The sequence below is a fragment of the Ambystoma mexicanum genome, chromosome 9 (genome assembly GCF_040938575.1).
Source record: "Ambystoma mexicanum isolate Mex_15411 chromosome 9, UKY_AmexF1_1, whole genome shotgun sequence".
NCBI classification, from domain to species: domain Eukaryota; kingdom Metazoa; phylum Chordata; class Amphibia; order Caudata; family Ambystomatidae; genus Ambystoma; species Ambystoma mexicanum.
Window position 1 is genome coordinate 580505554 of NC_090931.1, and position 16475 is coordinate 580522028.

At 44.0% G+C, this 16475-nt stretch overlaps 1 protein-coding gene across 2 annotated transcripts in view; it reads right to left on the reverse strand.

Annotated features, from left to right (window-relative positions):
• The window catches only part of ULK2 (unc-51 like autophagy activating kinase 2), an 801072-nt gene that overhangs the window by 426592 nt on the left and 358005 nt on the right, over window positions 1–16475 (reverse strand). For both annotated transcript variants that reach the window (XM_069615186.1, XM_069615185.1), the window contains exon 6: window positions 9407–9580. In XM_069615186.1, coding sequence (XP_069471287.1) covers window positions 9407–9580 — 174 coding nt within the window. The remainder of the gene's footprint in view (window positions 1–9406; window positions 9581–16475) is intronic.

Here is a 16475-nt window from a genome sequence, read left to right on the forward strand (position 1 = left end):
GCGTGTGTAGTAAAGCCTGCCCCTGTCATATACTGTGATGATGTCATCTGGCATTATAAATAAGAACCCCTGACAACACACAGGACACACACTGATTCCCGATTCCTACGCCGGCGTCTTGTTCCTGTCTGTTCCTGTCTTCATCTTGCATCTATCCATCTAAACTCCAGATCCCAACCACAAGGCCAAGCAATTGCTGATCCTGCTTCAGCTAGGCACGAATTCTAAAATAATCCCCATAACCAAGGAAATTGCTGTGGTGTTTTGGGAAGCATCCTGAATTAACCTGGCTTGCTGCCACTCACTACATGCTGCTGCCATTTGGTATCCAGTCCCTGCCCAGCTGACCTTGTCCCGCTGAGTTTGTCCGGCTGCCCTGTGTTAGACCAGACCCGTGTGGCGACCAGAACCACTGACTGTCCAAAAAACAAACTAAAAGTGGACTGTGAGTATCAGTAGGAACCATAGAAACATAGTAAACCTTGCCTTGCTTTGTTCCATCCCAATCTCGAAGTCATCATATACTTATCCTGATTATTTTAATATTGTCACAATCATTCTTGCTACCCTGTTTTGATTCCTTGTGTTAGCGCCAACATCTTTAATAATTTTGTCTTGTGAAACCCTAAGCCCTTAGTCCTCCCTCGGGTGATCGGACTGGGTCCGTCAGGGTGGGCGCAGAGGTGCTAGGGTTGATTCCGCGGATCAACCCCGGAGCTTACTGTGTCTCAATCTGGTAGCCTAGCCAGAATGCCCTAGTGTAGAGTAAAACTGTTCTTGTCAAAATTGATTTCTGTTCCTTTTTCGCGCCTTCATTTTCTCAAAAACGCACCTCACTAGATCTTGCATAACTCACTCAATTTAACAGCTAGAGACCTCATTTCACTTTCATATTGCATCTCTGATCCATAGCTACACCCCAATACTAAAATACAATATTTCACCCGTTTTTATTAAAAGCCGTTTTGGTAAATTCAGGCGGGATTTGCAAAAGTGTGTTCATTTTACAACGTGCCATTTTGATTATAAACAGTTTTCAATCTTCCGTTCGACTTCGAATTGTATGCTTTTGCTCAATCCATTACTTGCGATTGCTAGTATCTTTCCAGTGTTGCTCCAGTAAAGAATTGTTTTTCTTTCAAGAGTTTTAGACACATTCATTGTTTATCCATCCATTTCTGAGTGTCATTTTAGCATTGCCAGAGTTTAAACCCGTTTTTCTCTCTTGTTTGGTGAGGGAAAGTCGGATTTCTAATCTGTTTCTTATTTGTCATTCCTGATTACCTGCTGATTCTGTTTATCCACTTAAAATTGATTATTTGTGGGTTGAGTGAACATTGCAGTGGGAAATTCTAACTCAAGTGCTATCTTACCTAACATCCAAAAGTGCGCCAATTCCCTGGTGTTTTGTAGTTGTGTCAATAGAAGGTTAAACTAAGTGCATTGCTTACATTCCTATTGTTCTAATCAGCCCATTGGTGATTGCTGCCCCTTATTAAAAATGGTATGATTGCTTTTGAATTTTAAAATAAATAAATATTACATTTTATCAACCAGCCTGGTTCATGGTCCATTGTGAGCCGGGATATTTGAAAAGGGGGTGTGATATGAGTGGTGTATCATCTCAATATAGAATCTAATCTATCACACATAAGCATTTCAATTGCGCGCTGCATACTGGGCTGAGACTAAGGTGCGTGTCGCCTGATTGAAATCCTTAACAAATTACATTCATTTTGTCGTCCTTAAGGTTCCTGCATCTCCCCCTCCCTCTAACATTTTCGCTAAACCCTTGTTCGACCTCCTGGATGCCATCGGCATATCCTACACTAACTATGCTGATGCCACCCAAATCCTCCTCCCCTTGTCAGCTCATATGACAATGACTCCCTCACCGTCAATAAAATGTACTCAACAATTCAGGCCTGGAGGGCCACGAACTACCTTTGTCTTAATGACGACAAGACAGAGATCCTGCTGGTAGGCTCTCTAGCTATGCTGAAGAAGCTTAGCCCCAGTTCACTTCCTTCACAATAGATGGGATACAGATCCCTGTCTAAGCCGCAGTAGAAATGCTTGGTGTCCACTTGTATGCCTCCCTCTCCCTCACCAAACAAGTGAATGAGATCACCTCTTCAGCTGCATACACAGCCAATCTCATCAACATATCTAGACCATTCCTGACACCGGCTAGATGCCCGACTATCGCCCGAGCGGTTTTCGGGGCGAAAATGGATTATTGCAATGCCCTCTTTGCTGGGACTTCCAAACAGAACATCAACAAACTACAAATAATCCAAAACAATGCCCTTCGATCAGCACTGAACACGACGAAAAGAGGCCACAGCTGGAAGAATAAAGGCTCACTGGCTCCCAATTCGTGAAAGGATTATTTTCAAAACTTTATCCATTTCCCACAAATGACTAACCAACACTGCCCTTCAATACTTGCCTCAGAAAATTGTGAGAACCAAGACCACCAAGCCAGTAAGGTCTATCCATGGTCATCGCTGGGCCTTACTGAAAGTGAAAAGAGCCAGAGGAGGAGGGGTCAGTTTCCCTACCGTGGCAGGGAACTACTGGAACAGCCACCTCCACCCCCTACGCCCTAAGAGCAGACGAATCGTACTGACCTTTCAGAAAGGCCTTAAAACATGGCTATTTGCCTAAAGGGGCCCTTGTGACAATCTTACTACCCGAGGACATGAGTAAGAGTTTTAGATATGTAAGTAACCCGCCCAGATGATTGTTCTATTTGTATGATTATGGACGTTGTAATGCACTGCCTGATGAAGCGTATTTCTTGTGTGTAACTGGTTCACAACAGTGCCCAGATGCCCACGGGTTTAGGCGCTTTACAAATGAATAAAATAAATAATGCCAGCTAAACCTAAAACCAAAATAAGTAAATATAATTTACGCAAGGACAGGGCTTCCCTTCAGTAGCCAACAAAACTCAATCGGAGAGAAACTCTCCAATGGAGCAGACCACTGCAAACACAGTTCAAGCAAATGCCCAAGGCTCCAAATCTCGCACAAAAGGAAATATTACCTAATTTTTTCAAAGTGAGCCAGTAATTCATCTCACTGAAGTAAGTATCACTGAAGCTTCAACAACATAAAATGTAACTCCCCTCCTGTCAATAATGACAGAATGGAAGAGAGCTCTAATTTGGGGGATATTGAGAAGAATTCCCTGATAGATCTCTGTTACTCCCTTCAGGCTAGCACGGCTGTTCAAAATCCTCCTATACAGCGAGAGAAAACACTGGTATCGGCTGAAATACATCATGAGAGATTTGTTGACCCCCCCCCCATTAGGTAGCCAAATACGTTATCTGCCTCGCCTAACTTTTTCATACCCTCAGAGTCTGCAGCCTCATTAGATGAATGGTCAAGTCTTGTAGACCCCTTACGCATCATGGTAACAATTTAATTTGCCATGAAAACATTATTGAAATTGTGTGGTAAAAATCAATGAAAATCTGAATGCTTATTCAACCTTAAGACATTCAAATAATGTGCCTGTCCAACAAATACATATAAATAATACCATTACTCGGGTGATTATTGTGAGTTCCCAATCAACAGAAACTCATTGATCACACGAAAACCCTATCGTGGGGGCAAATATAATTGAGGTTGAACAGGAAATAGAATCCGTACAAAGAGATAGTTCTGAAATGCATCTATCGTGTAAATAAGAGGCGCATAGCTTTACGTAAACAAAAGTCCAGTAATAAACAATCTTGTGTTATGTAAGCCCCTTAAATCCTATACAACAAATCTCTTCAGTAAATTTGGGAAATATTACAAAAAAATCCCGAAAGAGAATGGCCTATAAGAAAAAAAGACTTTCAAAGAAAGCTGGGACATTAACTAGCTGGCTTCTGGACAGCGAGAAATCCATTACAAGCATAGACATGGATGGTGATCTTGGTGAAGTGGCTGAAGTCTGTCAAAATGTACCAACTGGTGACGGGTGAACTTAGATTATAGCTCAACACTTGATCGACGTATGACGGTTCCATTAACATCGCAACCATTAGTGCCATCTTCTGAAGGGAAAAAATTGGGAGAGATTACTCCAGAGTCTGGGGCAACCAACCTGATGGTTAAGCGGCTGCACCAAAAAATTTAAAACCAATGGATTAATAGATCAGCTCTCTAAGCAGAGTCTGCCTTTGCGAGTCCTGATTTCAGAAGACCTGGAGTTTGTTGGACAGCTTGAGTGTAATAATCCTAATGTTACCCGCATATATTGCAAAGCAAGTGATACGGACCATGATTCGCAACTATAGTAATTAATTGCATAATTTGGGATTGGAATTAGATGCCGACCCTGACAAAACAGATCCAATCTACCTTTGTTAGAACCTAAGTTAAATCTGGGTAGCCTCAAAGTGGTTCTTAAACCTCTGAGTGGCGGGAAGGGGGAAACCAACCTTGAGGAAGTCCAGGAGGCTTTAAAGTGGTTGGCCAAGTCCTTATCTTCTCTGCAAAATTGAGTAGTCTGGGTGACTTCCTGGAACACTCAAGGGTTCAACTATCTCTTTGTAACTGGGGAGTCGCTGGAGTTCCTGACGTATAACAGTCATCCATGTTACAAGAAACATGGATGCTGGGTGATCTTTATGTAGATGGCTATACCATATTCCAAATTAAGGCGAAAAAAGGGGAGTTAGGGAGATCTTATGGAGGGCTTGTAATTGGAACAAAACATTCCTATACTGCCCATAGGATCCTGACTTCTAGTCCTGTTGATTATATTATGTCCGTAGAAGTTGATGGGCTACTTCACAGATTATCCAGTCCAGTGCTTCTTATCTGCATTTATGACACCCACGTTGGGGCCTATGCACAGAAGATATTTTTGAAGCACGGACCCAGTGGTGGTTGAACTGGATAAATAAAGACCGTTTCATACTGAGAGGGGATTTCAATGCGTATTGCAAATGTCTTAGAATTCTGGAAGAAAGTGCTTGAGTAATTGAAAAATCACAGATGAAACAGACTTCTTTTAATAAGTAGGGCGGTAAATCGCTCTCCTTCATGGATGACTGGGAAATGAATATGTTAAACGGAAGAAGCAAAGGTGACTCCCCGGGTAATTATTAATGCTATTCAGGAAATAAGAAAACTACACTTGATTATTTTTTTGTCAACCCCTTTTTAAGACATCATATACAAAGGATGACAAACCAAATGCATTAAGTGACCATGCTCCCATTACTGTCTCCATCATTGTCTTGGGAGGATAGCTCAGCGGCAACGTGCTTGCCTTGGAAGCAAGGCAGCATGGAGCATCAGCATCACAGGTTCGATCCCGGGTCCGCGCTTAGAAACCTCTGGGTATTAAGCGCATAATAAATAACCTATCATGTCATGTCATTGAATTACTGAGCAAGCCTTCGACAGAGCTGAAATTGGGATCAACAGAGGTAAATCATGGCGGTAATCGTATAAATTGGCCTACACAAAATAGAGAGAAGGCCTCTAATTTTATTAAAATTGCTGACTCTGACTTATATGAGCGTATGGGGCGAATGAATATAGACGAGATTGAGGAATGGATATGAAACCTAATCCATAAGGTCTACACATCTAGTTTATGATAACTGCAGTCACTATGTGTGATATAACTATAAGGAATAAGAAGAGAGAGATGAAGCATCAAATTCGTTCTGCTAAATATGAAGGTACTATATTTCCACTCTCCTGAAGGCTATTAGAAAGACCAAGAACAGATCTAGAATGTGGGTTCGTTGGTGGCATTTTTCTACTAAAAATGCTTTGTGGAAGAGAATGAGGAAGGTCTTGAACTCTAGGAATACTTGAAACATCTGGAACCTGTTAGGTGTGGCGAAGGGAAAGAAAGTATCAGATTATAAATCCAGTGAATGAGGCTCAATGGATTAATCACATCGAAGTAATGGCATCAAGTGATTCCCGACAAACTGGTCCACAAGGGCTGTCTAGTGAGTAGACAGCATCGCTAACTACATATAAGACGGAAATTATGTATAAAATTAGTAAATTAAAATTCTCAAAATTTCTTGGCCTGAATGGTTTGGCCAGTGTCGTATTAAAATGTGAATCTGAGGCTTGGGCCAGGGTGTTAGAGATTTTATTCCTTAAAGTATTGGGCATATGTAAAATACCAACATCATTGAAAACATCCATATTCATTCCTGTTCATAGAAAAGGTGGCTGCACAATACCTGCAAATTACAGGCTGCTATCGATGGATGATCCCACTGGCAAATTGTTTGCATCTTTTATACTCGATAACTCAAAAGATGGACAGAATCTGTGGGGCTCCTAGACATATTTTGAAGTGGATTCCAGCCAGGATCCTCGACAGCCCATGATTTAAGATTTGGGGATTTGTTGTCAACTGAGGCCAGACTTAAAGTGAGCCTTGTACTGTGCGCTCTGTTTAATGACTTTCAATCTGCATTGACTGTGTGCCGGGCTAAACTCTTGAAAGCTATGGTTGCCTTGCCTTGCCTTTCTGTTACACTATTTGAGGCTTTTTCTTGAAGACAACACAGTTTGTGTCAGGTTGGACGGTGAGGATACCTTGATGCAGCCCATTAATAGTACGAGAGGGGTGAAGCAGGGCTGCGTCCTGGCACCCTTGCTGTTAAACTTGTACCTAGATGAACTGCTGCTTTTTCCGAGTGCAGTAAGGGTGTGTCCTCCCAAGATGCAGATGCAGTATATTAGATGGCTCCCGTATGCAGATGATTTAGTGATCGAGCGTGAGTGTGTGAGCGTGAGTGATTTCAGCGCAATTCTTTGTGTCACTGATAGCCAGTGTAAACTTCTCCTAGTCTCAGAGATGTGAGCGGAATTTGGGGTGCTAGAACATCATGGCCTGAGACAGTTGATCACTTGAGAGGAAGCACATTGTGATTGGATGAAAGCGTGCTATCCTGCATGAAAGCCCAACATGATCAAACACAAGAGAACTTGTGTGGGTGAGGGTGCTGAATGATTAGATAAAAGAATTCACGGTGGGATGACAACAGGACAAAAAAACTCTTTGTGAAATGCCCATCATAATGGGCACAAAAGAACTCCCGGCAGGGAGACCACTATATTCCAACAACCCCATCAATTATAGACCTGTCTAGCTCCTTACTCACTATTCCAGAATTCTTGAACTTGCAGTTTTCAGCCATATCATCTGAGGATCTGATGGCCAACATAACAAGTTACCCATTTGAATGTAGTTTATGATGCAGAAAGCTCTCCCGCACATCTCTAACTCTGTCACTATATCACACTACTACCATCTGTCATGTATATTCGTTCTCCTTGATTACTGTGCCACCTTTGGCTCCATGGACCATCACTTCCGCCTTCAGATTTTCTGACATCTTAGCTTCTGGTGTACTGTCCTCCAATCTTGCTGATCACTGTAAATACATATCCCGGAACACTGTGTTGTCAGTTTACCACACTGCTCTCAGAAGTAGTTCGAGCCTTTGTAATACCCTTTGTTTGTACACTACTAAAGCAAAGATTTTAGGATATCAAAAGAGCTGAAAGATTAAATGTCTGGATGTTTGTTTCTCCAAGTGTCAGGAAGTGGTACGGAGAAAAAAAAAAAAAAGAAATCACTCAACATAATAGGGTCCTTCCCTCTGACTCTAAAGGGGTTCCTCAAAGCAATAGTTAGATGCACAATGTGCCATTCCCAGGACTTTGGAACTGGGGGCTTGCCACAGGTTACCAGAAAGATATATCCACAGTTCCTATTCTTCAGACTCATCTCCTCTATTGGCTTCACATATCTATTTCCTGATGACACTCAAATCTTCTTCTCATTTCCATCCTCTTGCTTCATTGTCTATCTGCTAACATATGGCGTTGTGCTGCCTGATGTTCAACTCCTCCAAATGGAAGTGATTTTTCTCTCTCCATCCAATGCCACATGCCTTATCCTCTCTCCCAGGTTATTTCGCCCTGAATCTCCAAAGGCTCACAGTGTAGGGGTTCTCGTTGACAGTCACCTGAAATTTCAGCATTTTATCACCTCCTTTTTTATCACTTGCCAGGCTTAACTACTTTAACATCTCTAAAATATATTACCACCAGGTTACCAAATATCTCTTCACACATTCACATCATGAAAACATTAATTGCCAAGTTAGACCTAAGGAGGCTGGATTACGGCTCTACCCTCCTACTGGGACAGAGCCTCAGTGCCTTTGCTCCCCTTAACAAAGTACTAAACTTTGCTAGCTGTACACTTTACAGCCTCTCTTGATCACCTTGGTGTGTCACCTTCAAAGGGTGTGACAATCCATTAAAAATCCCACCCAATTGAACTTAATTTTTCTTGTGTTTAAATCCATTGTGGTTTACCCCCTACATCGTGTGAGGATAGCTCAGGGGCAACGCGCTCGCCTTGGAAGCAAGATGACGCGGAGCAACACAGGTTTGATCCCCTGGTCCGCGCTTAGAAACCTCTGGGTATTAAGCGTGTTATAAATAACCAATCATAATCTGACAGAATCTATATCCTGCTACTCTCCCCCTGGCTCTCCATGCAACTAACTACTCTTTAACCTAATTGTTCGCCCATCCACCCTGCACTACCCACCCACTTTCACTTCTTCATGGTCTTGTTTCCACTTCATCAGAACTTCATAGCACCAAAAAGTAAAAACGTTCCAACAGTGACTTCTTCAAGACCGCCCTTTAGAACCACATTCTCTTCATGGAGGCATCCACACCAAATCGCAAGTAGATTTCACATATTTGTAAATACTGAAGATAATAACTCCAGAAAAATTGTATGTATGTGCTTGCTTGTGTGCACCAATAAATACATTTTTTTTAAAAAAAATCTGTCTTGCACTGCCCCACTTAGTGTTTCTGGGTCCCTCCCCACCACGAAGCAGTTTAGTGCATTTAACTATGCATGACTCTGTAAAGGTGTAAAGGATTGTATAGAAATCTGCAATGGGACAGCTCCAACCATCAATATGTGCCCTGTACCTTGCTTCTTGGCAAAGCACTTCTTTATTTTTGGAAAATGAATACAATACAATACACAAAATGGTGTCCCACTGACAGGTCAAGAAAAATGTGCATAGTGAAATAACGCTGTACAGCAATTTTTGAAGGTTGACGTAATTGGAAATTTGTATACTGCGTGAGGGTACATCAAGGCTCTTTAGCACTATATTGCATGTTTTTCTTTGGTGTACAGAAGAAGAAAATATACCACAAGAAACACCATACAACCTAATCTCCACCTCTCTCCCATTTATTGAGGCACGTAAGCACACAACCAAGCAAAAGGCAGAATCTTTAGGTATGCAAATTCTCATTGGAATCCCAGTCTTTTGAACTTAATATTAAGTTTGCTAAACAGAGAAATTACACGTACCAATTTTGATCCGGATACCATTCAGCGCAGCTTTTCTACGCGTCACGTAGGAGAGCAAGATGTTCTGTGGCTTGAGATCCCTATGGATGATTCCCTTATTGTGCAAAACACGCATGGCGGACGCCATCTGCTGAAGAAAAACCCGGATGGTGTCTTCACTGAGAGTGCCTTTAGCTATATAAAGGGAAAAAAAAATGTATGGGTACAAAGAAATCCACTATATACTGTAGGATTTCAAAACATTTACTAGACAAAGGATTATGCATTGAATCATAAGTAAACAATATTGAGCAACTTCCAAAAAAGGATCTAAACAACTTATTTTTTCTGGGTTTTATATGTAATGTATATAAATTTGTTAATGCTCAATTTGTCTTCGAATCATCCCCTTACATTGAGGTACAGGTTTAGGGCCAAAGTCATATAATATTTATATAACGCTCAGGAGTTGCCTCTCAAAAAAGATAATGTATCGCTGCTGCTGGAAACGAAGCAACACCGATCAAACTCTTCTCTGCGTCACATCCTCCAAAGAAGGCACACATTAGTGGATACAGTCTCTTGGCTGTCCAAATGTCCAGACACTGAAATAACGTTCATCAAAGTGCTACATTCCCTAATCCACTTCAGCAAGTCGAGGACAGGAAAAATAATGGAGACCCCAGCTCCTATGCATTAATGCAAAATGTCCACCGGGTTTACAGCAGAGGTTGTGGTGTGTTTTTGGACAAACATCTGACATACCAAAACACTGCAAGACTCTCCTAACTTGTTCGAGGAGCACAACATAGGCAACAAGTTCCTCTTAACTACAGAGCATCCAGTCAAATCAGATGACCAAAGGAGCCAGTCATTATCACTTAATCTCAATGATATATTTTATTAAACCACCTGTCACAATAAAAACCTTGTCCTCTATTCACAAAGAGCAAGTCCCCAATATGTTAAGCTTGTGATGTTTGGATTTGTATTTATTGTTTTTATATAGCGCTTTAATCCAAAGCGCTTTACAGTATAACAACAAGAATATATCAAACATGAAACAGTAGAAGCAATAACAATATACATGAATCAAACCAGAAAAACAGTATGTAGAACAATTTGCATATGAGGAGAAAGAGGAGAAGAGGGGGTGGGGAAGGAAGGAAAAGTCCTAGAAAAACGTCCAGATAAGCAAGAGGTAGGTGCCTTATCTGTAAAGCCCACATTTACTAAACAAAATAATTTGTCTCATAAAAACAAAGCTGGACTTTACACATGGACACTGCCTGAGGTCATAAATAGCATGCACACCCTTTTACCCCCATCCACCATGAAGCCCCCACCAGTAGAGGTAATGCATTTAAGAGCTGTTATGTGTATCTGCATGTGAATCATGCAAAATAATAAGCCAGCAACATTGACAGCTTTGGCGTCTTTAAATATACGTAGTACTTTGCTAATTTTAAACATAACGGCTTCCAAGGCCACAGACTATGTTAGTAGGATTCCTGCTGCTGTGGACGTCATCATAGCCCTCTGGCTAGGTAATTGCTCCCTGCAATGGTGGCACTGAGGTTCTAATGAGGCAGCAATGGCTTAGGGGAGCGGGAACACCAGAACCCAAATACAAGATACAAGACACTTCTTTTAGGTCCGGGCTCCAGCGTGACACCCCATTCATATAGGAACCCACGTTGTGCAACGCGTGTCCTTGGCCTCTTAAAGGGACCTTCCAACACTTCTTTTCATAAAACTGAACCACCATGCTCAACATTTAAACACATCAAAACCTTGAAACTCAAACTAGGAACATACAGTGTACTGTACATTGCTCACATATCTACAATATAGTCCTGCAGCTGCCTGCTCGATTCTCTCTGAGGGTACCTCCTCCCTCCTGCATGCTTCGGGACAACCTCCACCCCTGGCTCCGGAGCACCATGTTCCTCAGGGTACCAAAACACCTCTCTCCATCAGGGAAATCGTGAACATCCTCATCATCAGAACTTTTCGCACCAGAGGGGTATGGAACATTCACCTCTTGCATGGGGTGCCAGGCATCCATCTTCCTTGAAGAAACAAGAGTTCCTGGTTGCAGTGGCACGACCATTGGCTGCCGTCACCATGGATCCATTGACATCCGCGGTCTTGGTTCATAAGTGAAAGACAGCTTGCCTTCTGGGCGACAGCACCTTACCAGCACTGTGTGTAGCTGCTGCAACCAAGTTATAGTCCTGCAGACCTCGTCTGATGTGCTCATTGTCATCGGTCACTCTCCTTTCTTTCAACACCTGCTCATCCTCAGTCACACCTGGAACTCTACTCTCTGCGTCAGGTATTCTGCTAAATAACGCCTCTGCAGGAGGAACCAGTGGAACAGTGAGGCGTGGTGCGATACTCGTGCAGGAATTTATAGAGGGCACGCTTGACTCAAGACATAGTCTCTTTGCCATGGGCAATCCTGAATGCCTTGTTTAAGTTTCTCAAACCGCTCTGCTTCTCCATTCGGCCGAGCCACAGGGATAAGATCTATGCACAATTTCCCATGACTTGCAACTCTGTGGCATGGATTCAATCCAAGGCTCCCTTTATATTGGAGCGGAAGCCATGACATTATGACACATCACTTCACAAAGTCCTCAACACCGTCCTCCAACCATGCAAACCACACCTTCATGCGTAGGCATGACTTTGTTTTGGCCGTCCCTTGATGCCCATGTTGTGCCAACTCAATCACTCTCGGGACAAGTTTGGAGGGAATCACCAGCCTCAAACCTATCAACACTAAGACATCATCCACAAATGTCAATTCACTCCTGACCCTCCACAGCTGTCCCAGCGCTGTTCTGGCAGAATTTGTTCACTCTGCCAGACCAGCCAACACCCATTTCCAGTCTCCTTTTTCCACTGCCTACCATAGGACCCTTAAGCAGTCATCACCCCCAGATAACTCTCTTAGTTCTTACATAGATATAGAGTTCGGCTAAGCAGCTTCATTTAACAGACAAATAAAATCTTCCTTCTCTGCAGCGTCTTGATCTGTGGTGGAACAGTGGTTGACCGGATGTCTCGACAGGTAGACTGCAGCGTTGTCATGACCAGGGCGATAGACCAACTGCACTTGGCACGCCAACAATGCCAACATACTATTTTAAATCCTGGTTGGCAGCTCGGACGAGGAGCCAGCCATAATAGCAAACAGGGGTTTATGAACAGGTTCTCTCCTGTTCATCCAGAACCATCAAGACCACAGACACCCTTGGCCGATTTCTGCAATCATTCCTTTGCCACTGGAACCTTCACCCCCCCAACCCCCTTGTGCACCCCCTCCTAAAGAAGCCCTCAGCTGATCATTCCTCTCCGGCTAACTATCCCCCGATCGCCATCACTCCCTTTCCTGGGCAAATTCTTGGAAAAGCTGGCCATCTCCCGGCTTAATCTGCACACTCAATCTGTTGGTTGTCTCCACGACCACCAGTCTTGGCTTCAGAGCTGCCAGAAGCACAGAAACTGCTCTCCTGAGCACCTGTGAAGACCTGCTCCCGAACCTTGATTCGAACCTTCCCTCTGTCAACATTCTCCTTGATCTCTCTCCTGCCTTTGATACGGTCAACCATCCCATACTGCTCAATCGCCTCCGTGATAACCTGGGTATCATTGATTAGGCCCTGGCCTGGCTGACCTCCTTTCTCACTAACCGACCCTCTCAGGTCCAACTGGGGTCTTTCCTCTCTTCTGTCTCTCTCTATTCCTTTGGTGTTCACCAGGGGTCTAATCTCTCTCCCTGGCTTTTCAGCCAATACCTGGCCCCTCTTGCCCACTGCATTGCTGCCTTCTTCTCCACCTTTCAGTGTTATGCGGATGACACCCAGCTTTCTTTCAGGCTCCCTTCAGCTGCCTCTTATCCTTCTCTCATTCCAGACTGTCTGGCCGCAATTCAGGAATGGTGTTCCGCCAATGATCTCTGCGTTAATACCCCTAAGACTGAGATCCCCATCATCAGAACATCAGCTCCCTCCTTTCCTCTCCAGCCGCCTACTCTGGGCCCTCTTCCTGCTCCTACCTGTGAGGCTAAGAACCTTGGGGTTATCTTTGACTCCACACTTTCCTTACATCTCTGACATCTCTAAGAAGTCCAACTATCAGCTGCACCTCCTCAGAGGTATTCTTTCTTTCCTCACTTTCCCCCAGAAGCTGGTCCTCTCTAGGCTGGACTACTACAACAGCCTCCTTCTAAATCTTCCTGCCTCTACTATCCGACCTCCACAACTTATCCAGAACAGGACTGGGAGACTTGTCCTTGGCTTCAAGCCGAGGGATCCTATCTCTCCAGCTCTGAAATCCCTTCATTGGCTCCCAGTGGCATCAAGAATCAAGTTCAAGACCCTCTGCATCGTCCACAAAGCTTTCTGGGGCTTGGGACCACACTACCTCCAACTCTCTCCTAAACATCTCCCTTCTCAAGCTCTGCACTCATTCACTTCCAACTCTGAGCGTCAGTCGCTTCTCCAAGCAGAGTTGGGGGCAGATCTCTATCTTCGGCTGGAGCCTCCCTCTGGAACAGCTTTCCTGCCTCTCTCAAACTTGAGCAGAACAACTCAAGACCTTCCTCTTCGCTTCCGCTTTCTCTCTTCCTCTGCCCTGCTGATGTTGCGGCTGCTCCACGCACTGGTCACCTGGTTACCCTCTGCTTGTCCAGTTGCACTTCACACTGCCTCCCGGCTCCCCCAGAATTTGTGGTCTGTATCTGCATCTCTACAGTCCCTTCGCTCTGCACTTATGAGACACCCTTCGGCTGTACTTTTTGAGTTACCTGAACTTCTTCCCTTCCCCCTCAGTACTTCTCCCCTTTCACTTCCCTGCACTTGCACAATCTGAACGACAGAGCGACTAGTAAGAATGTGGTTTTGTCATTCCTTTGTTTCCCTCTCCATGTTTTGTCGTGCCTAGAAAAACTTGTGTACAGGCGCGTTTTAAACGCCATTTCATCTCACGATCCGTGACGAAGGTTACAGGGACAGGGTGACAAATATAGAGATGAAAAGTCCGGCAACCCCACAATACCACCAAATCTTCCCTCTTGAACTGCGGTTTTCGCTGTTCAGCTGCCGACATAGTCCTGCTGGCAAACGCCACTGGTCTCACACAACCACAGCCCAAACAGGCTCACATTCACGACCACCTCAGAGTCCATCTCTGGGTCGAAGAATGCCATAGTGCTTCAGCAGTCAGTGCCTCTTTGATCTCCTCAAATGCTGGAGGGGACCATTTCCAAGGAGTGTCCTCCTTTGTTAGGCTGCCCAATGGCTCTGATATTGTTGCAAGATCTTTGATGAAGCATGGGTGGTGACAGTTGTGATGTAACATTACTCCGGGTGCAGGACCAGCTGGTGGAATCCTGCTTGGAGGTCCAGCTTGGAGAAAAATACCACCCCCCGCAAATTCACCACAAAATCTTTTAGGGTAGGTGTTATATGCCTCTCCCGCTTGATGGCTTTATTGGGGGGGTGCATTTCCACACAGATGCGTACTGAGTAGAGTTGCCTTCGGCTTGAGAGCCACCACAATTAGGGAAACCCATACGCTGGGACCTTCTACCAACTCGATAATATCTAGCTTCATGAGATTGTCCCATTCCTTCTTAATCTTTCTCCTCAGATGGAAAGGGATTCTTCGATAGTCTAGTGCCACAGGCTGCACTGACTCGTCAATGTGTAAGCTAATTGGTTTCCCCTTAATCAGTCCAATCCCTGAAAACACTTCTGCGAACTTGGTAACCAGAGACTGTACAACCTCCTTGTACACACCAAATAAAACTTTTACAATTTCTAGGGCATCTGCCGCAGCACAGCTAAGGAGCGTATCTTCACTGACCTTGGTGGCATAAAATCTCGCCCTGATCTTCTTCCCCTCATGCATAACATTTGAGACACACATCCTCTCCAGCCAGAGGCGAGTCCTGCCACAGAACGTAAATATACACACTTTGGAGTCGCTCAACCATTTTTGTGATGTTTCCAATATGGCGATGGGGGGATTATTTTCTCAGCATCAAAAGGGGACAGGACAACTGCACCTAGTAGTTTTCTGCTCTGGGATGCTTCGACGGCTGAGAGCTATTACACTATTTCTGATTGTAAGCTTTTGGCAATTAGGCCAGAGTTTCAAGAAAAGTGGCACTAATTGTTGGGGCGAGACAAATAGTAACCATGCTGGCCAATCACATGCATCTTCTCTTTTTGAGTTCAGCTCAAACTTTAATGCCCCAACAGAATTGTCTGTCCTCCTTTTTGGGGTGTCTGACTTTGTCATAACCTTTAAACGCCAATAAATAAATGGCAAGCAGATGCTTTGGCCCCGGTAGCTCATGAAGTGATAAAGGAGATCCAGGAAATCCAGGTCCTTTAATTCCAGAGAATCACTTTGTGGTAGCCAGAATGAATCAGGTCCAGGATTCCCACAAGGAGATTTGGCAAAACATGTGTCTGGCACAGGTGCTGATTTAGGCCAGTAAAGATCTAACTCGCCTGGCGAAAGGCATAGTTCCAAACGTAGATTCTATGTGGAATTTCCATCTGAGGAGCTTCAGGTATCTGCTTTTAACGAGTGCCACTAGTTGGTGTTGGTGGGGCATCTTGGTTATTGGAAGACCTTGGAACCGATACACAGAAGTGTGTGATGGGTGATCATGTGTATAGATGTCCTGAAAGTAAATAAGTAGGAAGACCATATGCAAATCAGGCTAGGTACCATCACAAAAGGGACAGTACAAACTGAACTGCTAGGTCATATCCTCTTTCACAAACCCATAAGGATGTTAAGTGCAACAAAGAGCGGTGCCAAGAAAAGTGCAAGAGACCGGTATGAGGGTCTGCAAGTATCCAGAGATAGAAGCACCTTAGTAAGCTCAGTCACGTCATAACGAAAGCTGGCCACTCTGCTGTAAAAATTGAGAATATATCCCGTCCTACGTGTCCCGTTCTGAGTGACACCTTTAGTGCAAGTGTCGTGGCGAAGAAACCTTTGCACCATTCCATGTTTGCGCTCCCTTACCACTCCAAACAGGGGGACACCACAAGCAACCCTG